At 41.2% G+C, this 26,487-nt stretch overlaps 1 protein-coding gene across 1 annotated transcript in view; it reads right to left on the bottom strand.

Moving 5' to 3' along the window:
• The window catches only part of rfx7a (regulatory factor X7a), an 85,666-nt gene extending 61,041 nt beyond the window's left edge, over positions 1 to 24,625 (bottom strand). Inside the window, exon 1 of the mRNA XM_060852996.1 lies at positions 23,955 to 24,625. Coding sequence (XP_060708979.1) covers positions 23,955 to 24,088 — 134 coding nt within the window. The 5' untranslated portion in view covers positions 24,089 to 24,625. The remainder of the gene's footprint in view (positions 1 to 23,954) is intronic.
• Between the last annotated feature and the right edge of the window lie 1,862 nt (positions 24,626 to 26,487).

Below are 26,487 nucleotides of genomic sequence, written 5' to 3'. Positions count from 1 at the left end.
TACAGTAGTGCATTCATGTTTGCTCCACTTAAGAGGTAAAACATTTTGACTAATGTGGTGCCAATTTTACAATATTTGTTCATGATACTGTTCTCACGACGTACATTACTAGAAAAATGATATGAGTGTACATTTGAAGGTAATGCCAGAGAGATCCTAAGGTTTTATCAATTTTGTGTTTACTCTTTAAATACAATGTAAAATTATGTAAAAGTTTTAAGTTGTTCATCAACTATCCCCAAATATATACTGTTGAAACATGCCTTTGGAAAAACATTATGACTAAGTACAAAAAACTTATTTTTATGCAAATTGACAGATAGCAATGATGCAAAACCTACTTATTCTTGTGGTCATAATTGGAGCTGCTCAAGTCTCATTTTTCTGAATAAATTATTTTCTAGGTGTCACACCATCATGCAATAGTATTAAAACAAGCATAACAGTCAACACCAACATTATAGAGCAAGAAGGGTCAAATATTGTTCTCAAAGACAAATAATAAATAGGCAGGAAGTTATTCAGCTCACACTGTTATAGCTCAAACTTTTCCCCTCAGAAGTTCTGGAGTGAGTTATGACTCTGCACAGGAAAAGAAGGGCTGAAGAAGGGCTCATGCCCGAAAGCCCTTTCCTGAAGAAGAGCTCATGCCCGAAACGTCGATTCTCCTGCTCCTTGGATGCTGCCTGACCTGCTGCGCTTTTCCAGCAACACATTTTCAGCTCTGATCTCCAGCACCTGCAGTCCTCACTTTTTCCCTCTGCACATATGTTTCCAACTTTCCTTATGAGTCCCTTCAATCTAGTTTCCAATTTGCCTGTAGTAGCAAGATTACTTGGTCAAAATCATTTTCATTCTTTCCTTATTAACAGCTGGCTGGTGCTCAAAAAAAGTCATGAATCATAGAAAACACAATATGCTCTGTGGCACTGCTACAAATGAAAAAAGGGTTTGGACCACACTGATGAAATTTATTCTATTTTCATAAGAACTAAGAGCAGGAGCAGCCCTTTCAACCTCCCACACCTGCTTCACCATTCAACATAATTATGGCTGATCTCATCTCTGCCTCAACTCCACTCGCCTACCTGCTCTCCACAACTTTTTAATCCATTACTAATTAAAATTCTATCTCCTCCTTAAATTTAGTCAGTATCCAGCATTTATTACGCTATTGAATTCCACAGATTCATCACTTTTTGAAAGAAGCAATTCCTCCTCACCCCATTTAAATCTGCTAGCTCTTACCATTAAAAAGGTTACGTCCTCTTATTCTGCATTGCCCCACATCAGGAAACATCCTATGTTGAATTTGTCAATTCCCTTTATATATTGTATAGCATGATTAGATCTCCTCTCATTCTTCTAAACTCTAGAGATTATAGGCCTAACCTACTTTAAAGAAAACAAAGAACCGTGAATGCTGGAAATCAAAAACAAAAACGCAACAAATTGCTGGATAAATGCAACAGGTCTGGCAACATCTGCGTGTGATGTTAAAAGATTAAATGGGAATCTCTCTGGACATGAATATAATTAGATTAGATTAGATTCCCTAGAGCGTGGAAACATGCCCTTCGGCCCAACAAGTCCACACCAACCTCTGATGAGTAACCCACCCAGAACCCATTTGCCTCTGACTAATGCATCTAACACTATGGGTAATTTAGCATGGCCAATTCACCTGACCTGCATATCTTTGGACTGTGGGAGGAAACCGGAGCACCCAGATGAAGCCCATGCAGACACAGGGAGAATGTGCAAACTCCGGACAGGCAGTTGCCCGAGGCTGGAATCAAACCTGGGTCCCTGGTGCTGTGAGGCAGCAGTGCTAACTACCGAGCTACCATGCCACCTGATAGATTAAAGGGTTAAACTACACTGTCTTTGGGTGGGGACAACAATCATAAAACAATGCGGATGACGACCATTGTAATTTACACTTCATTTAGACAGTCATTTGGTTTTACTCCCCTGCTATTGTCAGAAATGCTTTCCTGCTTCATCTTGGGGAATCACTGAGTCAAGAAATCATTTGCGTAACTATTCCCCAGGATTAGCGCATTAGCATCATCTTATCCTGCCATTGTGCCTGGGCTAACATGTGGCTGTGAGTAGGTGGGGGTTGTCTTAAGTACTATGTGACTGTGCGGAGTGACCAGAGTATCCGTAAGCATGGCCAACTGACCTGTATGAAGATGGGTTTTCTTTGTTCAGGGCCTCACTTGGACTCAACCTCGCATGCCTACAAGGTGGCCAAGGAGGTCATCAAGCTTGTACTAGCTTCAATAAACTTTGACTGTTTGCAGAAGTTGGTGCGTATGAACTGCATTTGGTGTGCAAAACCTTGGGAAAAGACCCAAATGTGTGGAGAAAAAGGAGAGTTTCAGGTCCAATGTCCCTACTTAGCTCAAGATTTGGTACTCAAACTGAATGCTGTACAACAGATGGGGTATATGAAGATTCCAGAAGAATTGAATTGAATTTATTGTCACTTGTACTGAGGCACAGTGAAAAGCTTTGCCTTGCAAGCAATACAGGCAGATCACATAGTTAAATAACATAGATAAGTAAATAAGAGGTAAACAGTGGCAAAAACCAAAATACAGGTACAGGCAAATACTAAAAGTTTGAGTGTCCATTCAGTATAACAACAGTCGGGTAGAAACTGTTTCGAAACCAGCTGGTGCACGTGTTCAGGCTTCTGTACCTTCTCCGAGAAAGGTGAGGACTGCAGATGCTGGAGATCAGAGCTGAAAATGTGTTGCTGGGCTTTTCCTGCTGCGCTTTTTCAGCAACACATTTTCAGTTCTGTACCTTCTCCCCTAAGGTAGAGGTTGTAGAAAAACATTGCCATGGAGGGGTGGATCATTGAGAATGCTGGCTGCCTTTCCTTGACAGTGGGCCTGGTCAATGAATTCTATAGATGGGATGTTGGCCTTTGAGATTGTTCACCACTCTCTGTAACCACCGCCAATCTTGAATGGTACATTGGCATACCAGGGAGTGATACATCCATCGAGAGCATTCTATAACAGTTGGCAAGGGTAATCACTGTCATGCCCAATTTCCTCAGCTGCCTGAGGAAGGAGAGACGTTGTTGGTCTTATGTAACCAATGCATCCACATGAAGAGTCCAAGAAAGCTTATTGCGGATGACCACTCCACTCGTTCCACCTCTGTGGTGTTGCTAATGTGTAGGGGGACATGAGTAACATCTCACCAAAAGTCAATAATGAGTTCCTTGGTTTTGCTGGCATTGAGAGCTAGGTTGTTCTCAGTGCATCATTTTTCCAGGTCTTCCACCTCCCATCTGTAGTCTGTTTTGTCACCATCTGAGATCTGACCGATTATGGTGGTGTCATCAGCGTACTTGTAAATGGCATCTGGTGACACAGTCATGGGTATACAGTGAGTACAGTAGGGGGCTGAGTACACACCCTGGGCGTTTCAGTGTTCAGTGTTAGTGAGGATGAAATATTGTCCCCAGTCTTTACTGATCGTGGCCTGTGGGTGAGGAAACGGAGGATCCAGTTGCAAAGAGTGGGGCTTAGTCTGAGATCACCAATTCTAGTAATCAGTCTCGAGGGGAAAATAGTGTTGAAGGCTGAACTGTAGTCAATGAGTAAGATTCTTAAATAGTTGTTCTTGGTGTCAAACTGTTCTAGGGAGGAGTGAAGGGCAAGTGATGTGGCATCTGACATGGATCTGTTGGTCTGATAGGCAAATTGGAGTGGGTCAAGAGTAGTGGGGAGGCTGGAGTTGATTAATGCCATGACCAGCCTTTCAAAGCACTTTATGACCACCGAGGTTAGGACCACTGGATGTAGTCATTCAGACATGCTGTATGAGCCTTCTTAGGCACAGGGATGACGTTGGCCCTCTTGAAACAGGCAGGGACAGTGGCCTGCTGCAGGGAGAGGTTGAAGATATCAGAGAAGACTTCTGCCAATTGATCTGCGCATGCTCAGAGTGCATGGCCTGTACTCCGTCTGGTCTCATTGCTTTCCTTGGATTCACATGAAGGAAAACTGATCTGACCTCTGATGCAGTGACTGTTGGCTAGGCTCATCAGGACTTGTCGGAATAGGTGTTACCTCTCTACCGAAATTCTGCTCAAAGCGATCATAGAAGACGTTGAGACAATCTGAGAGGGGTGTGTCATCATCTGCTATCTTATACTGTCTCTTTAGAACCTGTGATGTCATTCAGTCCTTGATTTCGTATTGTATCTTTCTGAGATAAAGGTATCTCAAAAAGATATATTGATGGCATTTTCTGTCTATGCATTAACTTTTTGTAATTTTTATTTTAGCAATCGGAAGAATCATCTCACCTAAAACGTTGACACTGATTTCTCTCCACAGATGCTGCCAGACCTGCTGAGCTTTTCCAGCAATTTCCATTTTAAATTTGTAATTTGTCTATGTTGCTTGCCTCTCAACATTGATACTTGCCTTTCTCAAAACCAAAATGGATAACCTCACACCCACCATACTTAACTCCACTGGTTCATGCTCTGTATAATTCGTCACCTTCCACTTTCAACTATGCAATGTATTTTATAGTTTAAAACCGTCAGCTGTAAATTTGAAGGCACAACTGCCTGTACATTCATTTAAATTGTTTGCACAATACAAATTTGATATCTCAGGAATATCCAAGAAACATTTGTTGCCAACTTGCAGTCAAAGAACGTTCCCTTTATTTTTATCATATTCTGTCTGCCTTTTCCCTCCCAACCAATACAGAGTAATAGACTGCCTGTCCCACTAAAAATGCCTCAGAAGTGATATGGAATGGACATGGACCAAGAAAATACTGTTTCTTGAAAGGGCTGTTAGAAATTTTACATTTTACCATTGCAGCTGGACATTTTTTACATATTGGAACAAAAGATAGGTTCTTGTAAACATCCCATAATAGGGCACAAGAGAGGACATCAAGGTGCAACAAACCTATTAATGGTAATGTTACAGTTAAAGAACAACGTCAGAAGGCCAAGAACATTTTCTGAAACAACTTAATTGAAGTACAGTCACATTGAAGTTTCATCTCGTTTGGATTAAAAATTGCAGGGGACAAAACCAAATTTTCTGGGGTTTTTTTTGAGAGTTTATAATTATCTGAGTTTAATTATAAACATAAAGTGATGCATGTATCAGTCCAACAATTGTGGGAATAAGTAGAATTTAAAGACAAAGAGTGATAAGATATCCAGGACAGTTAGGGATGACCAGCAAAACATACGCACATCCCAGCTCACAAGTGATTATTTTCAAAACTCAGTAGTTCAAGTGTTAAATCATACTTGATCCTTAGCTGCTTCACAGACAGTGACAAAGCAGCAAGCCATGGATGACAGCAATTCTGGTTGAGTCCCTCTAACATCAAAACATTTTCCTCCCTCCTCTTCACACACACATACACACACCCCACTCCCCAAAATATACTGCTGATCTTATTATGGACAAGCAGCTAACAAATCAGTAGATTAATATTCTGTATCATGGACAATATTCAATTTTTTTAAAATTCAAACTAGCTTTATTAATTTACAACATCTTTAAAAAGGTGTGTAAAACACATGCATTGTTTGTAGCCTAAAAACATCAGCATTTAGCCATGACTAGTATCTAAATTTGTTCTGTGCATCACAATAAAAGATGATAAAATATTTTTTTGCAACACCAATTTATAAGCCTCAACAAACTACTTCACCTATATTGAACAATTTGCCAGATTCCTGCAACTCAAACTTCAACAACTGAATTTTGGTTTATCACACAAGGCCTTCAAAAGATGCAAGCTGACTTGCAGACTCTGCAAAGCCAGGTAATCAGGACTGGACAATAAATATAGCCCTCCCATGGTCACACAATCCAAGAGCAGAAAAAAAGACAGTTAGTAATATAATTCAAACTTGTGACAAAGGAAAAAAAGAGGGGAATAAAGGTCTTTACTCAAATAATTGCTGAAGCATGAAAAGTTTAGCAAAGAAAGTGACCGGAAAGATAAACATTTAAAGACTTTGAATTCTTGTAGATAAGCATACAAATATGCAAGGAGTGGAGGGATATGGACCAAGGGCAGGCAGAAGGAACAGTTTAATTGGTGTCATGTTCGACACAATGTGGGCCGAAGGGCCCGTTTCTGTGCTGTTCAGCTTTATGTTCTATATCTATGATGGCACAGTATTGCATGGAGGTAGAATGAGAGAGAGAAGGTGAGGACTGCAGATTCTGGAGATCAGAGTAGAGAGTGTGGTGCTGGAAAAGCACAGCAGGTCAGGCAGCAAACAAGGAGCAGGTGAACTGATGCTTCGAGCATAATGCCTTCATCAGCAATGCTGTTTGTGGACCAAGGAAGCTGAGAGATAAATTGAAGGTTGGGGGAGGGGGAGAAATAAGGAAACTGGTGAAATCCACATTTATACCATGCGGTAGGAGGGTCCCAAGGTGGAAGATAAGGCATTCTTCCTCCAGGTGTTAGTGGCTAGAATTTGGCAGAGTGGGAGGGGGAGTTAAGTCACTGGGCGATGGGGTTGTTTAGTGTTTGCGTCCCAGAGGTAATCTCTGAAATGTTCCGCAAGTTGGTATCCTGTCTCCCCAGTGTAGAGGAGACCACATCAAGGGCAACAAGCACAGTAGATGACATGTGTGGAGGTGCAGGACAATGTGGAAGAATCCTTTGGGGCCTTGTGTGGAGGTGAGAGGGGAGGTGTGGGCGCAGGTTCAACACCTCTTGCAGAGGCAAGGGAAGGTGCCAGTTGTGGAGGGTGGGTTGGTGGGGCTGTGGGCCTAACGAGAGAGTCACAGAGGGAATGGTCTCTACAGAATGCAGATAGGGGTGGGGAGGGAAATATACCTCTGGTGATGGGGTCTGTTTGTAGGTGGCAGAAATGGCAGAGGATGATGCATTGTATCCGGAGGTTGCCCCCACACATTTCTGATGAAGAGCTCATGGTCCAAAAGCCAACTCCCTGCTCCTCAGATGCTGGCTGTGCTTTCCCAGCACCACATTTCTTGACTCTGATCTCCAGTCCTCACTTTCTCCCAACATTCAGTGGCAGACAACATGATCAAATAATCTACTCTGGCAATATTATGCTGGGCAAAAAACCACGAGAACTGACTATTTCTCTTTGAACTGTGCTGTTCGATCTTCTAAATCTAGCAAAGAACCTTACATTGCTTGTAAATGTTGCAGCCAAGAATGCAGTATTCCATTTGTAGAGATTGAAGCACAGTGCAGCAATGACACTCAAATATACACAGTCTTTGAAGTGACACTGCTTCCAACAGAATCAAGCTCATGCTGCCCAAAAGTCAGCACTTTCATCTCTGAACCAGAAGGTCTGGGCTCAAATCTTTCACAGAATCTCAAACATATTACATAGACGGATATTAGTGTAGACCTGAGGGAGTGCTGCAAGGATAAAGCTTTTTGGTCAAAATACTTTTAAAAAAAACCTCTCAGGACATAAGTACCATCGCATTGTTGAAATACCAGTATCCCAGTTAACATTCAACCCTCAACCAATATCTGACCTAGTTGAATTGACATTTATATCTAAATCACTGTGTGTAAATGGCTGTAGTACATCCAAGATATCCTGAGGTCATGAAATGCACTGCACAAATCTAAGTCTTTTGCTTTTATTTAAAACACAATTTGCAAATTGCAAACACCAAAACCAACATTGCTTTTTTTTATTCCAACCAAAGAAGCTTTTTATTGGGTATTGAGAATGAAAAACAATTGCAAAACTAAGTTAATACAGAGTTTTGAGCTGATCAATGGTGAATGGTGATACACAAACAACTAGCAGGCAAATTCAGCTCAAAGAACATGTATGCTCTCAAAGACGGAGCAGCCCAGCAGGTGAATACAAGGGGTAAGACTAAAGTAGATATCTCCAGCCAGAATTGCCAAGACATTGACCGCAGAAGCCAACTTTCAGTCAACTATATTCACTTCATGTGATGACAACAAAGTCTGAGCATTTTAGATACTCAAAACATTCCAATGAAGAATGGAATCCATAACTAGCTGTACCTCTATTCAAGTTACTCCAGCCTAGTTACAGCACTGGGACAGCACTATTTATTATTCACTCACAGAATCAATAAAGCCAACAGGCCAAATGACCACCTTCTGTGCTGTAAAAATTGTGATCTTGTCTGTCAACACAACAGGAGAAATCCTATCTTGCCAATTACTATCCCATTTATCTAGTCTCAATCAGCTATGTAATGGATGATCTTGCAGATGCGGTTTTTAAGAAACACTTACCAAAAACTTCCATAGCAGTACCCAGTTTCGATTATATCAGGTACATAACACCAGACCTCACTACAGCCATGGTCCAAATATGAATGAAAGAGCAGAATTCCAGAGGCAATTTGACTGCAACAGTCCTTGACATTAAAGCAACATTTAACTAAGCACATTCTCAAGGAGCCTTAGAAATCTTGAAGTAATTGGAAACCTGGCAGGAATCTCTCCAATAGTGGCAGAGGTCTCCAACACAGAAAAAGGCTCTTTAGTCCATTGTGTGTCTTACACCAGTCAAAACCAATTACCTAACTAATCTACTTCCATTTTCCAGTACTTGGTTAATAGCCCTGTATGTCTTGACATTGCCAGAGTACATCTAAAGATGTCTCAAAGGTTATGAGGATTTATGCCTCTGCCTGAAAGGGTGTAGTCAGTTCCAAATTCCGACCATCTTCCGAGTGAAAAGGATTTTCATCACATCCTTCCTAAATCTTCTGTCCCTTACCTTAACTTACATTGGGGGAGGCAATGGCCAAGTGGTATTATTGCTGGTCTGTAAATCCGGAGACCCAGGTACTGTTCTAGGGACCCTGGTTCCAATCCTGTCATGGCAGATGGTGAAGTTTGATTTCACTAAAACTCTGGAATTAAGAATTTAATGACAATGATGAAATAATTACTAATTGTCAGGAAAAACTCATCTGGTTCACTAATGCCTTTTGTGTCGTCCCGGTTCCCTTTTCCTGTATAAGTTGAAGCAAACACTCAGACACAGTATGGGTTCTATCTTCCTTTATTCGGGCACTGGAGAAAAAACGATCACCCATGCACACATGGACATGAGCTCTTCTCTCAAACAGCAGATTCTTAATGAATTATATAGTCACTTACAGAGAGCAGCCTCCAGATAAGGCAATATCTATATTGATTACAAAGATCACCCAATCAGCAAGTATCAACAGTAAAGATTAAGCCATCTGACATTATGCAATAGATGTTCTTAACTTTGTTAACTGACTTGACATAATGACTGCTTTTTCATCTTGCTAAATGGCTTTACATAAGGAATGCTTTTTCACCTTGTCAACCATGCGTCCAGCAACTCATTGTTTAATACAAGTTCTTATCTGATATATGTCATGCCAGCTGAGCCTGTGTCTTATACACCCAAAACTTAACTCTTTTCCTACCTGCTCATACCTTATAGACTTTCATTTAGGGAATGAAACTGCAATCCTGATCTTGTCTGACCTACATGCAACTCCAGACTCCCAGCAATGTGGCGCTCTCTTAACTGCCCTCTGGGCAATTCGGGATGGGCAATAAATGCTGGCCGAGACATTCTTTTTTATTCATCCACAGGATGAGAGCATCAAAGTACACTCATCATTTATCCCTCTATCAAGGAAAAGTTCCTTTCAGTCAACACTATCTATGCCACTCAAAGTTATACATCACAATCATGTCCTGTTCTCAACCTCCTCGGTTTCAAGAAAAAACGATTCTAGTCTATCCAATCTCTCCTGTGGCAATGACAACCTCCACAGAGCTTTAACGAGTTCCACTTGTTGTTCAATGACAATTAGCATCACAGAAGTCCTGGTGGATCACAATCGACCAGAAACTTAACAAGACTAGCTACATATATATCACAGCTACAAGAGCAAGCCAGAGATTCAATTGTCTGCCACACAAGTCATGTCCTAGCTCCTCAATCTTTCCACCATTTGCAAGGCAAAAATCAAGTGCAATGGAATGCTCTTCATTTACCTGATGAGTACAGTTCGAGCCACCAGGTAAAAAGCTCAACCTTATTCCACATTTCAATGTTCATTCCCTCAACCATCAGCACATCATATTAGCAGTGTTGGGCTGCATCTTACAAAGAGATACATAAGCAGCCACGGCTTCTCCAAATCCCATGATTACCAGCATGTAAACAGACCAAGGCAACAGGTAAATGGGAGTACCACTCACCGCAGGTTTCCTTTGATCATGAGATCCTACTCACTGAATATTTCTTTTTTTATTTTTCAAAAAGATCAAGTGCAAGTTTTCTCTCATCATAACTTTGATTGCCCATTCATGCAAAGGCTCCACCTAAAAATCAGTAGGAGAACAGAACCACAACAACAAGCACCCGAACTACAAATCTTCGCACAAAGGATAACAGACTTAATTAAGCCTGTTAGAATGCATCACATCCTGAACGCACCCAGCTTGTCACCATGAACTGCACACTGCTGCAATAGTATGGCAGTCAGATTGTCCTGACAAAAACACAGACATATGACCACAGCATCAAGCTGCACTATTTGTTATGAAAGTACTTGTTTTCTACAAGTTTTATTAACAAGTTTCTTCAATTGTAGAATGATTTGTGCATATACACATATATTGCATGATACACAACCTCAAACGCTTTATGAACACATCAGAGGACTGCTACATTTCATCATGGATCTGTATCACTCGAAGTAGCCAGCATGCAGAACTGTCGGGGAAAAATTCCCCCCTATTAGTAGTTCACTAGCTCAAAGAAAAGTCAAAACATAGGACTCTTGTGGCACAGCGGTTAATGTCCTCCCCCTCCCTCCGAGTAAGGAGGCCCATTCAAGTCCCACCTGCTCCAGAGGAACGAAATTACTTTTACTTTCTAATAATCTATTCAAAGTTAAGTCAAAACTTCCTCATTAAATGGCAGCAACACATGTCCAAAATAATGGAATCTTGACCCAATACAAGGTTATCATTATAAAAATGTCAAAGCAAGAGCTGAACTAAGGTTGTGGGTTTCTCCACCACAAGTGCTGAATTTAGCTTTATTTTTATTATTGGTAACACAGCCTCAGATTAGTTACTGCTTGATTTGATTTTTTCAAAATCTGACTGGAACAGTTGTAATTTAAATACAAGCTAAGGCCCAATCATTCAGTGTAGCGCTTGAATGTTCAGTTGACTGCTTTTGCAATCCTCATTGACTTCTCCTCACACCCAAAGATTAGTTTATAATCTCCACAAAAGACCCTTGCAGACAAATTCTATACATATGGGATGCCAAGGGAAGAATGTTAAATACTGTATTTAAATCCAGAAAGCACACAAAGTAGTGTCACACATATATCAATGAGAATTTAGTCAAAACAATGATACTACATTGATTCATGTCAAAAAACACAAATGTGACATGATTAACAATTAGTAACAAATGAGTAAATATCTTAATTTTTTTCCTGCTGTGAAACAACAGGACTGCAGCTGAAGCAAGATGATGGTAACTATAGCTTTGAATATCAGCCAACAGCAACTTGTTTATGCCACCAAACTGCAAATCAGACTCTAGGATCCAGCAAACAATTTTGCAGATGCACATTTTACATACATAAAGAGCCTGGTTCCCAGACAGAAAAATTCAACACACACTGTAGATTTCTGTGGGTGCCTTTTTCTCAGATAAATTTTGTCAGTTTACAAAATGTCCAAATGAGCCAGTGAACATTTAGGAACTAAAATTATAATTTCACATGGTAATCAATCAAAAACTATACACTATCTCTTCTTTCTTACCACTGTCTTCTCAAGTGAAGTTCTGGCTGAACTCTGATGTTTCAATGCCAAAAATAAGTTGCCTTAGATGAAATTTAAGATGAGTGCCCTATATGCAGGGCATCTGTTTGAGGATGCAAGGCTTGCATAATGATGTTTATAAGGAACAATCATCTATGCTGTCATTCATTTGGACAAGTGATGCTAATTTTCACTGTGCTTCTCGTTGCTCTCCCTTATTGCATTCCCAGATGAAATGTACCACACCATGGTTTTAATTTGTTAAAAGCATTAAAATCAAACTTTTATTTCAAATGCAGAGGTGGTGCGTGTATGGAATGAGCTGCCAGAGGAAGGGTTTAGAAGGAATATGGACCAAGTACTGGCAAATGGGACTAGAATAGGATAGGATAATCTGCATGGCATGGATGAGTTGGACCGAAGGGTCTTTTTTTTAAGATTAGATTAGATTAGATTAGATTACTTACAGTATGGAAACAGGCCTTTCGGCCCAACAAGTCCACACCGACCTGCCGAAGCGCAACCCACCCACACCCATTCCCCTACATTTACCCCTTCACTTAACACTATGGGCAATTTAGCATGGCCAATTCACCTAACCTGCACATTTTTTGGACTGTGGGAGGAAACCAGAGCACCCAGAGGAAACCCACGCAGACACAGGGAGAACGTGCAAACTCCACACAGTCAGTCGCCTGAGGCGGGAATTGAACCTGAGTCTCTGGTGCTGTGAGGCAGCAGTGCTAACCACTGGGCCACTGTGCTGCCCACAAAATTTAAGGGAGAACATTTTCAATCTATTTCTATGCTGCACATCTGACTCTATTTAAACACTTTTGCTGTGTCAAAGAAATAATCAACTTTTTTTAATCATGTAAAGAAATTGACATTAGATTTTACTTTCATTTAAATAAAATGCTACAGCAAATCTATTAGTAAAAAGGTGTCACCACCTGTCAGCTACAGTATCATTTCAGGCCAGATATTGTAAGGTTTGAACACTTGCATGAAGGTAATGATCGTAAACCACTGGCAGAATTTAAAATAGAAACAGGCCATTAAAAAAGATATAATTGTATGTTGCTGGTCATGGTTGGTGAATCTTCATCTTTCCCTTATGACAGCAAAGGGAAATATGTCCAAAAACAAAAATAATGACTGCACTGATGTGACTATAGATTTCGTTCTTTCATTATCACTGGGTAAAAGGACCTTGCATTCCTCATTTAACGCCATAATTGGTGCATCTTCACAAGGACTGTTAATATTCAAGACAACCCACCATGCCTTTCTCAGGTTAATTCAAGATGTGCAATAAAACTAAGATTTGAAGACATCATTTACTTCCTGTGGACAAGTAAAGCCTAATATGAAGCCTGTCACAATAAAAACAGGGCATAAGTCTTGCTTTTACCTGTCATGTTCAGAATATCTGCATTGTAAAGCAGAGAGATTTTAGTTACAAACTGACTTGGAAAACCAGGCAGGAATTCAGAATACAAGACCGATACAATTCTCCAAGAAATTTGCCAGACCCGGGAATCGGGTTGTATTTAGAAGTACACACTTTTAAACACTATCAACAGGGATTAAGAAAATTGTTTATTAGAGTCTCAAGGGTTCAACATCATTCATAACGACACATTTGCTCTGCCAGTATTAAAATATCCAAATGACATAGTTCCAACCACCAACATGTAACCAATCTTGAAAACCCTACCTACAGGTGGAAATAATGGATGTTCAGGGCTAAACAGATTTAGTTCAGCTTTGAGAGATGTAATTACAGTATTGCTCAAGGAGAGATGCCTGGGTCTCTGACAGACACGAGGAATCATATCACAAGTTACTGATGACACTTTCACTGGACATGGCAAATTCTAAGGGAGCTCTAAGGTACAAACTATGTTGGAAGAGTGGGCAAATGCAGATAAATACAGAAATATAGGAATTTAAATTTTTGGAAAGACAAGCAATGAAAGGAATAAGATTGTGCAACCAACTGGAAATCTAAGCATTTATAGACTGATTTTTAAACATACAAGAGCCAAATGGGAAACAAAAAAGTGGGATCCTGGATTTAATATTTGGACACTGAAAACATAATGCTGAACGCCTATTAAAAATACAACAGAACAATTACTGAATACAGTTCCAAATACTCCATCTTAAGACGGTTATTAAAGTATTGGAAACCACTTATTAGACTATAGTCAGAACTTGTCATGTCTGCTATTAATGAAGGTTTGAAAAATTTTAATTTCAGTGGATCCAAGAAGGTTTACAGAGACCAAATGAACTTTCAAAATGACAAGAGGTTTTAAGAATGAAAACAGCAAAAGACTGTTTCTGTCTTTTGGCAACTTAGTGACAAGCGCAGTGAACACAGGATTAACAAAAGAAGGTTAAAGGGAACAGTCTAAATCCAAGATGAGCAAACATTGGTTTGTGAGAAACCAGAGTATGAAAATATGGTCCTCTGAAATATGAGTACATGAACAAGAGTCACTTTCCACCTCCAAAAGTGCATCCAGATTACAGCCAAGACGACAACACTTTATTTTTGTATAAAGGCTCCAAAAGCAGCCTCAAATGGTGCCATTTGGCCAAATGTGAGGTTATTCAGTTTGGAAGAATAAACAAGGCAGCAGATTACTATCTGAATGGCTGTAAATTGGGAGGACAGCGTGCATCAATATCTGGGTATCCTTGTGCACTAGTTGTATGCAAGAGCAGCAGGCGGTAAATAAGGCAAATGGTTTCAAGTATAGGAACATGCATGCTACACGGGGCCTTGGTGAGGCTACACCTAGAATATTGTGTGCACTTTTGTCTCCTTTCCCAAGGAAGGATGCTGTTGCTGTCAAGGGAGTGCAGCAAAGGTTTACCAGGCTGATTCTGGAGATGGCAGGACTGACGTATGAGGTGAGTTTGTCTAGGTTTACACTGGAGTCCAGACAAATGAGGGAAGATCTCAGAGACTTATAAATTCTAACAGGATTAGACAGGGTAGATGCGAAAAGGAGATTCCCAATGGAGGGTGCATCTAGGACCAGGGGTTACAGTCTGAGGATTCAGGGTGGACTATTTAGGACAGATATGAGGAGACATTTCTTCACCCAAAAGAGTGGTGAGATTCATTCAGAGAAAGTGAGGACTGCAGATGCTGGAGATCGGAGTCGAGAGTGTGGTGCTGGAAAAGCACAGCAGGTCAAACAGCATCCAAGGAAGAGGAGAATCAATGTTTTGGGCATAAGCCAATCATCTTGGTGAAGGGCTTATACCCAAACGTCGATTCTCCAGCTCCACGGATACTGCCTGAACTGCTGTGCTTTTGCAGCACGACATTCTTGACTGTGAAATTCATTACCACAGGAAACAGCTGATGGCAAAACACAACATATTCAAGAGGTGGCTAGATATAGCACTTAGGGCAAATGGGATCAAAATTTATGGGGAGAAAGCAAGATTAGGCTACTGAGTTGGACAATCAACTATGATCGTGATGAGTGATGAAGCAGACTCGAAGGGCCGAATGGCCGCCTCCTGCTCCTATGTAACTTATCATGATTCAGTCAATGAGCTTTAAAATTATTTTAATACATGATGTTGATGTCAAAATTGTCTGGAATCTAAAACTACCAACACATTCAGCAACTGTCCTAGCTTAAATATTTTGTCTGGACCATATTTGAAAAACCATTTACACAGTTCAGGTAATAATATGGAAATTTTAGACACTGCCACTTCAAAAATTAAAGTAATAGTGTACACCAAGCTAGTCACAATTAGTATAAGATTAAACTTTTAAGTACTTACTTAAATGGAATGTTACATTTGAACTATAAAATAATTCTACATAATAACTCAACATTGTCTTCCAAAAGCACATTTCGAACCCACAACCTCGAGAAGTGTAAGGGAAACAGATGAACGGGAACATTGCCACCTGTAAGTTCCCCTCCAAGCCACACACCACTCTGATTTGGAATTGTACCAGCATTCTTATACCGAGTCAAAATTCTGGAACTCCCTTCCGAACAACACCTGTGGGCTAGTGCCGAAATTCGGAGAGCTGTCTCACAGACAAGTCAAGTAACAGCCTGACATAGTAATTCTTACAGAATCATATTTACAGATAGCACCCAGATACCACCATTGCCATCCCTGAATATATCCTATCTCACCAGGCAGAAGAGACCCAGCAGAGGTGGTGGCACAGTGGTATACAGTTGGGAGGGAATTGCCCTGGGATTCCTTGACATCAACTCCAGACCCCATGAAGTCTCATGGCTTCAGGTTAAACATGGGCAAGGAAATCTCTTACTGGTTACCACATACCATCCTCCTTCAGCTGATGAATCAATACTCCATGTTGAACAACACTTGGAGGAAGCGACGAGGGTGCAAAATGTACTCCGGGTGGGGGATTTCAATGACCACAGAGTGGCTTGGTAGCAGCATTACTAATCAAGCAGGTCGGGTCCTCAAGGATATAATTGCTAGACTAGGTCAGTGGCAGATGGTGAAGGAACCAAGAGGAAAAAATATACTTGACCTCATCCTTATTAATCTGCCAACTGCAGAAGCAGCCATCCATAATAGTATGGGTAAGAATGACCACTACACTATCCTTTTGGAGACAGAGTCCTGCCTTCACATTGAGAATAACCTCCCATCATGTTGTGTGGCACCATCACCATTCTAAATGGGACTGACTTCAAATCGATCTAGCAGCTCAAGACAGGGCATCCATAAAGGTGCTGTGGGCTATCAGCAGCAGAATTGTACTCCCTACAATCTGCAACCTCACGGCCTGGCATATCCCCCACTCAACCATTACCATCAAGCGGGGATCAACTTTGGTTCAATGGGAGAATGCAGGAGGACATGCCAGGAGCAACATCAGGCAGACCTGGAAGTGAGGTGTCAACCTGGAAAAGCTACCAAACAAAACTACTTGTGCGCCAAATGGCATAAACAGTAATAGACAGAGCTAAGCGATCCCACAACTAACGGATCTGATCTAAGCTCTGCAGTCCTTCCACATCCAGTCTTGAATGGTGGCGGACAATTAAACAACTCACTGGAGGAGACAGCTCCACAAGTATCCCCATCCTCAACAACGGAGGAGCCTAGCGCATCAGTGCAAAAGATAAGGCTGATGCATTCGCAACGATCTTCAGTCAGAAGTGCCGAGTGGATGATCCATCTCAGGCTCCTCTAGTGGTCCCCAGCATCAAAGATAAAGTCTCCAGCTAATTCAATTCACTCCACGTGATATCAAGAAAAGGCTAGAGGTACTGGATACTGCAAAGGCAATGGGCCCTGTTAACATTCCGGCAATAATACTGAAGACGTGTGCTCCAGAACTTGCCGCTCCCCTAGCCAAGTTCTTCCAGCAGAGTTACAACTGTATCTACCCGACAATATAGAAAATTGCTCAGGTACACGAAAAGCAGGACAAATCCAACCCAGCCAATTACCACCCAATTTACTATCCATCATTAATTAAGTGATGGAAGGGGGTCAACAACAATGCTATCAAACAGCACCTGCTCAGCAACAACCTGCTCAGTGACACCCAGTTTGGGTTTCGCCAGGGTCACTCAACTCCTGATCTCATTATAGCCTTGGTTCAAACATGGACTAAAGAGCTGAATTCCAGAGGTGAAGTGAGAGTGACAGCCCTTGACATCAAGGCTGCACTTCATTGAGTATGGCATAAAGGAGCCCAGGCAAAACTGGTATCAATGGGCATCAGGAGGGCAAACACTCCACTGGTTAGAGTCATACCTGGTACAAAGGAAGATGGTTGTGGACGGTCAGTCATCTCAACTCCAGGACATCTCTGCAGATGTTCCTCAGGGTAGTGTTCTCAGCCCAACAATCTTCTGCTGCTTCATCAATGACCTTCCCTCTGTCATAATGTCTCAAGTGGGTATGTTCACCAATGATCGCAGTGTTCAGCCATTCACGACTCAAGTACTGAAACAGTCTGTGCTCAAATGCAATAAGATCTGGATAACATCCAGACTTGGGTCAACAAGTGCCAAGTAACATTCGCGCCACACAAATGCCAGACGATGATCATTCCCAATAAGAGACACTAACCACTGCACCTTGACATTCAACGGAATTACCATCACTGAATCCCCCACTGTCAATATCCTTGGGGTTACTATTCACCAGAAACTCAACTGGACTCACTGCATAAACACAGTGGCTACAAAAGCAGGTCAGAGACTAGGGAAACTGTGGTGAGTAACTCACCTCCTGACACCCTAAAGTCTATCCACCATCTACAAGGCACAATTCAGAAGTGTGATGGAATACTACCCACTTGCCAGGATGGGTGCAGCTCCAACAACACTCAAGAAGCTTGACACCATCCAGGGGAAAGTTACCGGCTTGATTTGCACCACATCCACAAACATTCAATCCCTCCACCACCAGCACTCAGTAGCGGCAGTGTGTACTATCTTTAAGATACACAGCAGAAATTCACCAAAGATCCTTAGATAGCACCTTCCAAAGCCACGACCACTTCTATCTAGAAGGATAAGGGCAGCAGGTAGTTGGGAACGCCACCAACTGCAAGTTCCCCTCCAAGTCACTCACTACCCTAACTTGGAAATATACTGCCGTTCCTTCATAGTCATTGGGTCAAAATCCTGGAATTCCCTTCCTACTGGTATTGTGGATCAACCTACAACAAGTGGACTGCAACAATTCATGAAAGCAGCTCACCATCACCTTCTCAGGGCAAACAGAGATGGGCTATCAATGCTGGCCAGCGACGCCCAAGACCCACAAACAAATTTTTTAAAAAGTTGTGGGTGTTCTTACATCTCAGTAGGTCAAGAGAACAGTTCATCATTTTCTCCAGGAAATTGAGGGTGGGCAATAACTACTGATGTTGCCACTGACACCCACATCCAGTGAACGAGTAACAAAAGAAAAATCCTTTACAGAGGCTACAAATCAATATTAACTTTTTGTTTACTTAGACGAATCTCATTTTCTCCACTTCCACTGCTTTCCCTTTCAATTCTTATCCTCTGGACTACTGGGAAAACAGAACAAGATTACCTTTTAGATTTGGACTAACCATTTGGATTGACAGCACCTGGGAAAACAGTTGGGTGCAAGTGTTTTATTCTGCTTTCATAATTTTTCATATTTGCATAGTCATGTTTAACTCACAATGGCATTCTAATGTTTGTTATGAATCTTCAGTAGACTAATACCTTGTGCATGAAGTATTGGAATAAATGGGGAGGAACGTGGAATAATTAGAATAATATTATCTGTATTTATAATTTACATGGTGAAGTTAATGAAACCTGGAGGAAAACTTAGAAGGCAGGATTGAATGAAAGGCCAAGGAGGTTGGAGGGCAGAATTATCAATGATTGATATGGGTAAATGAGGAGTTATCACATCACATGATTATGCATCTTAAGCTTGTATTATAGCCATTGGAATATTTGCACCTAGCCTGTTTGTATTATGACAGCAGTTGTATCCATCAACATCTTTTAGTTACAATCCACATCCTTGCTCTATGAAGACAGCTGCTTTTAATGCAAAACAAATAATCATTATACTTTGTTATGTAACCAGATTGATTTTAAATATAGGTACTCAACTTGCAGTTTAGGTTTCCTACTGTACTTATGATGAGTGACAATTTTCCCTCTGCCCTGTCTGAGTGTTGGTAGTTATTTTATTGGTATTTGTAATAATTGTTTGGTTTTGGATATTATAGCTATCACAGTTATTAAACTATTTATTCAATTCATGGCTGTGCTGTTTTCCTGCAGCAGTTTCCATTTTGTACACCTTAAAATTCTCCTGACAGTGGTATTCCCATAACATTACTGTATTATGCATGACGCAAATTCTATTCTTTGCTGTGTGTTGTCTTTGCAACCTAATGTACCTTTTTTTAAAAGAGAAAATTGTAATTTCAAAGAGAAGTTTAATCAGTGTGCAATGGAAAATATTTGGGTTCTGATATAAAACCAAATTATGGATGCTTGAAATCTGCGATAACAGCAGAAGATACTCTAAGAACTCGGGCCTGTGGAAAGAGAAACCGGATTAACATTGGTGAACTTTCATAACAGTTCCTGTTCAGAATTTAGTTCTGATGAGAAGTCACCTTCCTGAAGCACTAACACTCTTTGAATCTCTATGGATGCTGTCAAACCTACTGAGTATTTCCAATATTTTCTGCTTATGTGTTTTGCATCTACCAAGATAGCATTTACTGAACTCATTAGCTTGAAGTTGTCTTCTTAAGACCTGACCATAACTTTTTAATACTGCCACTGTTCTAAAAAGAAATTAGCTTGAATCCTGCCTTCTTAGTTTTCCTCCAGGTTTCATTAACTTCACCATGTAAATTATAAATATAGATAAATATTATTCTAATTATTCCACGTTCCTCCCCATTTATTCCAATACTTCATGCACAAGGTATTAGTCTACTGAAGATTCATAACAAACATTAGAATGCCATTGTGAGTTAAACATGACTATGCAAATATGAAAAATTATGAAAGCAGAATAAAACACTTGCACCCAACTGTTTTCCCAGGTGCTGTCAATCCAAATGGTTAGTCCAAATCTAAAAGGTATTACCGCAAGAAAAACACACCGATAAATTAAATTTTTCAAAAATTTTATATAAACATGTATATTAAAATTGTTACATTGCCAGACGCCTTTCTAAATTTTTGTACTGGAAATTCATATGTTCACATTATTATGAAACTGCCTGTGTAAACATTTTACACATTTCTTTCCAACCAATACAGGTATTGTGTTATAAGTGGTAGGAACATATAATTACAGCATAACAAGTTTAGAAAAAGTTGCCAGCATAAGTGTGAATCCAGGGACTCAGAACACAAAACAGATACAATTTTAAAAGAAATTTATCAAATCACCACACCCTGTTCCAATTATGTGCCTAAATTTAATTCCCATAAAATTACTCCCAAATTCTTATGTGCAACATGACTGTAGATCAACTAGTAATCCATATTTTGCTTTACAATCGTTTATTTGCTGATCCCATTCTTAGCACCACTGAGAAATATCCACTTATTCCAATTTTCCATGGATAACACTACAGGAAAGGCACTGGTAGATGTTAACCATAAATTCATAACATGAACATTCCATCTACATTGTCCATTCAACTCCCAAAAGACTTCCTCGACACATTTCAATGTTTAAACACCCTGGATCATATTAGCTGACATAAACTTCGTGAGCTGTTTCACCACCTTTGCAAGTGCAGAATTCATTTCATGCATCACTACGGTAAATGAAGTCCTGCCTGAACTTTCCATTTTTTAAAAAAATTCCTTCGTTTGAAATGCTGGGCTTCTTAAGGTAGCACTTGATGCACCAGAAAGAAAATGTCTGAAATTTAAATACTGCAAACACCAATCTTATACACTTCTTTTAAATCATCCTTGTCTTTGCACAAGACTGAAGAGTCCCACAGTCATTACTCACAGCTCTGAAGGCTTAACTCTGTAATCACTGACAATCTTCCATTGTACTCCCTGTACTTTTTTTTGGAAAAGAGAGAAACCTAAATTCCAGATGGTACTACTGATTTAGCTTAATCAAGGTCAAAATAAAATTTTAGAATTCTCTGTTTAGAGGTTACACCCCTAGATTATTTATATCAAACAGCACTAATCACTTTTCTAAAAAAAAGTATTGTTGACAGAAAGGAGTTTTTTGGATTGGCACACTGATAATTATGATTTGCCACCATTAAGTTTGGTGTTATCTTCAAATTCAGAAATCTTAAAACATAATTCTATCCACTGGATCATTTGAAAAGATAAATAATAGCCACTCCAATGTCAACCCTTGTGCCAGCTTAAAATAAAATCAGCTGCAACCTAGGCTTCTTGTGTACCACTGCTTGCTGTAGATTAGTAATTGGCTGGTTAGGTAAACATGACTATCCCATACAACTGAATAGTCTTTTTTTTCCATTGAGTAAAAGGAGTTAAAATGACCTGACAACTGAAAAATTTCTATTTGCAAACCTCTCCTCATCATGTATTTTAATCTGAAGTTCTTATAAAAAAAATAAGAAGTTTCATCCTAAAATATGCCAAATACAATCACAACAGAATCAGCCCAGCAATTTTTTTTCAGCCTTTGCAATTCAGTCAACATTTTTTTTAAAATACAGATTAAGTGCCATTTTTATTTTGATTCAAATGTCTGGTTTAATATGAAAGAAAAATGCTCCAGCTTTAAATTAATTCACATCAAATAGACATTTTGCACAGCAGACATAGAAAACTGCAGACATTTGTTTTGAAACTATTTCTCACAAATCAACTCAATTCAGAAGCGCAAATTACCATCAGTGAGAAATTACTCCTAAACTGTTATCAATGTTCTGTTCTTAAACAATAGATGAATTTCCAGCAAAGCAAGATGAGCTGACTAGGTCAAAAATATCCATTTCATCTCTGCAGTTTCCACTACTTGATAGCCCAACCAAGAGCTGGCAAAATTTATCTTCCAGTCCAAATTAGACAGCTCCAAGACATGAACCCATAAGAAACGAACTGACTGAGTACAAACAAATTACAACACACACAAATCAAACAGAAATTTCTCAGGGGAGAAGAAGTGAAGAACTTCAGTGTGCTATGCTAGTTATAGACCATTTCTGGTCAGTTGCATGGAATTAGGATCAAATCTAAAGGTTGTAGACGTTGGCATATAGTATTTTTCCAAATGGAGATTCAATGGAATGTGCAAGTGACTGAAGTGTGGACATTCAATGTATACTCTCACAACAAATACTGTAAAATAACAGCTAATTCAAATGTTAAAAACTTGCATTATTAGAAACTATTAGATGGTTGATAAAGATAGAGTAACAAGGAGATTTTCAGGGATTGCTCATTAATAAATCTCACAACAACTAACATCTATATGGCACTTAACATGTTGCAATGCCCCCCCACATACATTTCATAGCAACATTATATGGCAAATTTTGAAAAAATGAGCTGTGCAAGGAGACATTTGACTACAGCTTGATCATTTGGCCAAAGCAGTAGCTGTTAAATAACATGTTAAAAGGAGAGAGATGTTAAAAGATTTCAGAATGGATTTCAGAACTCAGGCACAAGATAAATGATGGCATAGCTGCCAATGGAGAAAGGGGAAGTCAAGGATTCACGCGACACCAGAATTGGAATGATGCAGATTTTTCAGAGGCTGAAGGACTGGGGTTTATGATAATGGGAAATGGCAATGGAGGAATTTGAACACAAAGGGTGAGAATTTTGTTAGTCAATGCATTGTTGAACTGAGTCAACTTACACCACCAAGAACACAGTGAGGCAACTTGGTGCGACTAAAATAATAATTTGTTGGCTGAAAAAATACACTTAACCAATTGATGAACTTAAGAAATATTTATGCAACAAATATGAAATACAAATATTTTTGAATTTTTAACACCCATGAACGTCAAACACAAGATCAAAATCTTTAAACGTAGGTTGTGTCAGTATATAACTAATCTGTTATGATGTGAAATGCAGACATCTGGCAGTACTTCCAGCTTAAGCCTGTTTTTCTTCGTTGGAACATCTTTCCAAATCACAAGTTAACAAGTTGGAACTCACTCGTCTTTTACTCAAACAAACGTTCACAGACGCATTGATCAACAATTTTTAAGCCCTACTTGGAGGGGGTGAAAGCAACACCAGAGCGGTAACGTCTTGACATTTTAACACAAATGCAACAAAACATTAGTAATCTCCATTGTGTCATTTACAAAATGTAGGATGGTACGTCTTTGAAACAGACGAAAAAAAACCCATCCCCCCCTCTCGAATCCAAATGAACAACAAAACGTGCGGATCAAAAAACTAAAGCCAAAACAATGTGTTCTAAAGAAAATGCCATAATCAAATAGATATAAAATATAACCTGTCAATGAAAGACGTATGTGCGATATTAACATACACTCTTATTTTCACATATGGGCAGGCACAGACTTGTTTATCAAGCAGGCCCTAATTTTTTTTTTGCTCGCTTACCAGATCAAGTATTTCAGTTTCTGCTGCAGTGCACTCGCCTCCGACTGTGAGAGCCCAGGCACCAGAGACGGCAGAGCCGCGGTGCCCTCTTGTTTGCGAGGCTGTTGCCCGGGCTCCGGCTGCTCCTCTGCCATGGTGATGGTGGTGGTAGTGGTGCAGCAGCGGCGGCGGCGGCGACAGCAGCAGCGAGGAAGGAGGAGGAGGAGGAAGGGGAAGGTCTCAGCAAGAGGGAGGGCGAGGGCTGGGGGAGTGTTAGTCTTTTTTTTGGGCGCGCGGAGGGAGGGGGGGGGTCACGCACGGCGACTAGGCCGCAGGTTCTCAACGGCTCCCCCGCGGGAGCGAGCTGCGCGTCCCCCCCCTCCCCTCAACACCAACCCGCTCCACAGGCCGCTGCCCCCCCCCCTCCAAAGCCTGGGGATTATTCAGCAAAGGGAGTCCACCCCGAGCCCAGCTCCGTGCTCTCCCTGCGCCTGGCGCATCGTTATCCCGCTCCCTTCGCCGCTCAAAGTCAAACTAAAAATATCCGATTTTTGTTTTTTTGGAAACGATAACTAGTGTTTGTTTTTTTTTGAGGCGGGGTGGGGGGGGTGGTGGTGGGGGAGGGGGACTCGAAGCCGATCCCTCGGCTCTTTTTACTCGGAGCCCGAGCCGGGAGAGGAGAGGAAAAATAGCCTCCAACAAACAAGCTACACCGCGCAGGCGCAGACGGTGCAGGGACTGAGGGGAGAGGAATGAGGGTCTTTCCCCAGACCCTCTGCAATTCATCAGAGCCTCATGGGTCCTAACCAACCCTTCTGATTCTAGAAACCCTCCTCCACCCCCAAAAGGGACCCAATTCCTGCCGTGATCATTTTATACCCTTTACCAAGTCCTAAAGACCACCCCCCCCTCCCCCGACCCTCAACAACATCCTCTAATCCTGAAAACGTCCCCAGCCATGTTCCAAAACCCACCCTGGTAGTTAACTCACCCTCAAGAATTCCCAATACTTCCTGCATTGCAATGCCTGACTTCTCTCATATGGACCCCAGACCCCCAAAACCACCCACATCTGGTCCTAAACTGCCCTACCAGGTCACTATAGGCTTGGATGTCTCAGTCGGTTCCCTCAACTCAGCACCGCCCTCCTAACCTGCAATCTTCTTCCTGACCTCTCCACCCCCACCCCACTCCGGCCTATCACCCTCACCTTGACCTCCTTCCACCTATCACATCTCCATCGCCCCTCCCCCAAGTCCCTCCTCCCTACCTTTTATCTTAACCTGCCTGGCACCCTCTCCTCATTCCTGATGAAGGACTTATGCCCGAAACGTCGAATTTCCTATTCCTTGGATGCTGCCTGACCTGCTGTGCTTTAACCAGCAACACATTTTCAATTGGGTGGAAAGACCCACACCCTTTTAATCCCTGGGGCCTAATGCCTGGGGTATAGTCCCTCTCCTTAGTGTTCTAATGCCCTTTCCATTTTCTGACACCTCCCTTCCTTAACCCTATCCCCAGGGTCCAAAAACCTCCTCCTAGTTCCTGATGCCTGGAGCAATACCCGACCCCCCAGGATTCTAATGCCCTACCTAGATCCAACATTTCAGAAGGTAGATATAGTCCCTGTGGCTAAAGGGATCAAGGAATATGGGGGATTAGGATATTGAGCTCAATGATCAGCTTTGATCGTATTAAATGGTGGAGCAAGCTCGAGGTGATGAGTGGCCTATTCCTGCTCCTGTCTTTCTATTTTTTTGATGTTTTAAAGCCCTCTCTCCATCCTGATGCCCACCCAGTCATTATCCTCACCCAGATCCTATACCCCCTGGACATAATGCCGTCCCAATGCTCCCAATACTCCAAATGCCTAAGTCTGAAAACCTTTCATTCATCACCTATCTATGTCCTAATGCCCCAACTCCAGACCCTGATGCCCAGCAGTCACCCCTTTCCCCTGTCCTAATGCCCCAAATACCAGCCCTGCTGTATTCACTCCCTTGTCCATCCATAGGTCTTAACACCCAGAGCTCCCATCTTCCTCCCTGTGTCCTAACGCTCAGCAATCACTTCTACCCAGGTACTAACCATGAGCCCATTAGGGCTCACCCCATTTCCCAGAATCTAAAACGCCTCCCTCCAGCAACTAATCACAGTATTCACCCCTTCTCAAGCCAAGAACTCATCTCCTCCCCACTGAGTTCTATTATAGTTCTCACCCCCCAAATTAGTGCTCAGTGCTTATTCCCTTCTCCTGGGTTCTATCACACACCCTCAACACCTGTAATTCATTCTTCCTGGGTCCTAATAACTGATGCTTTCCTCCCTGCCTCAGGGCCCTGATACCCAGCTCTCTACATCATCCTCTGGTATTACACTATTGATCTGAGCCGATTCTCCCTACCATGTTTCAATAATCCCAGATCCTAACATCCAACCTATTCCTCCAGTACATATCACTCCCTGATTCCTAAAAAACCCATCCATCTGTCCTAACACTCCCTGGTTTATCACTTGGGCACCTGGTCCCAACCCATCCTATTTCCAACCCTTT

This window comes from Hemiscyllium ocellatum, chromosome 39 (assembly GCF_020745735.1).
Source record: "Hemiscyllium ocellatum isolate sHemOce1 chromosome 39, sHemOce1.pat.X.cur, whole genome shotgun sequence".
NCBI classification, from domain to species: Eukaryota; Metazoa; Chordata; class Chondrichthyes; order Orectolobiformes; family Hemiscylliidae; genus Hemiscyllium; species Hemiscyllium ocellatum.
Note: the sequence above shows the minus strand (reverse complement) of the source record. Positions and strands in the feature narration are given on the sequence as shown.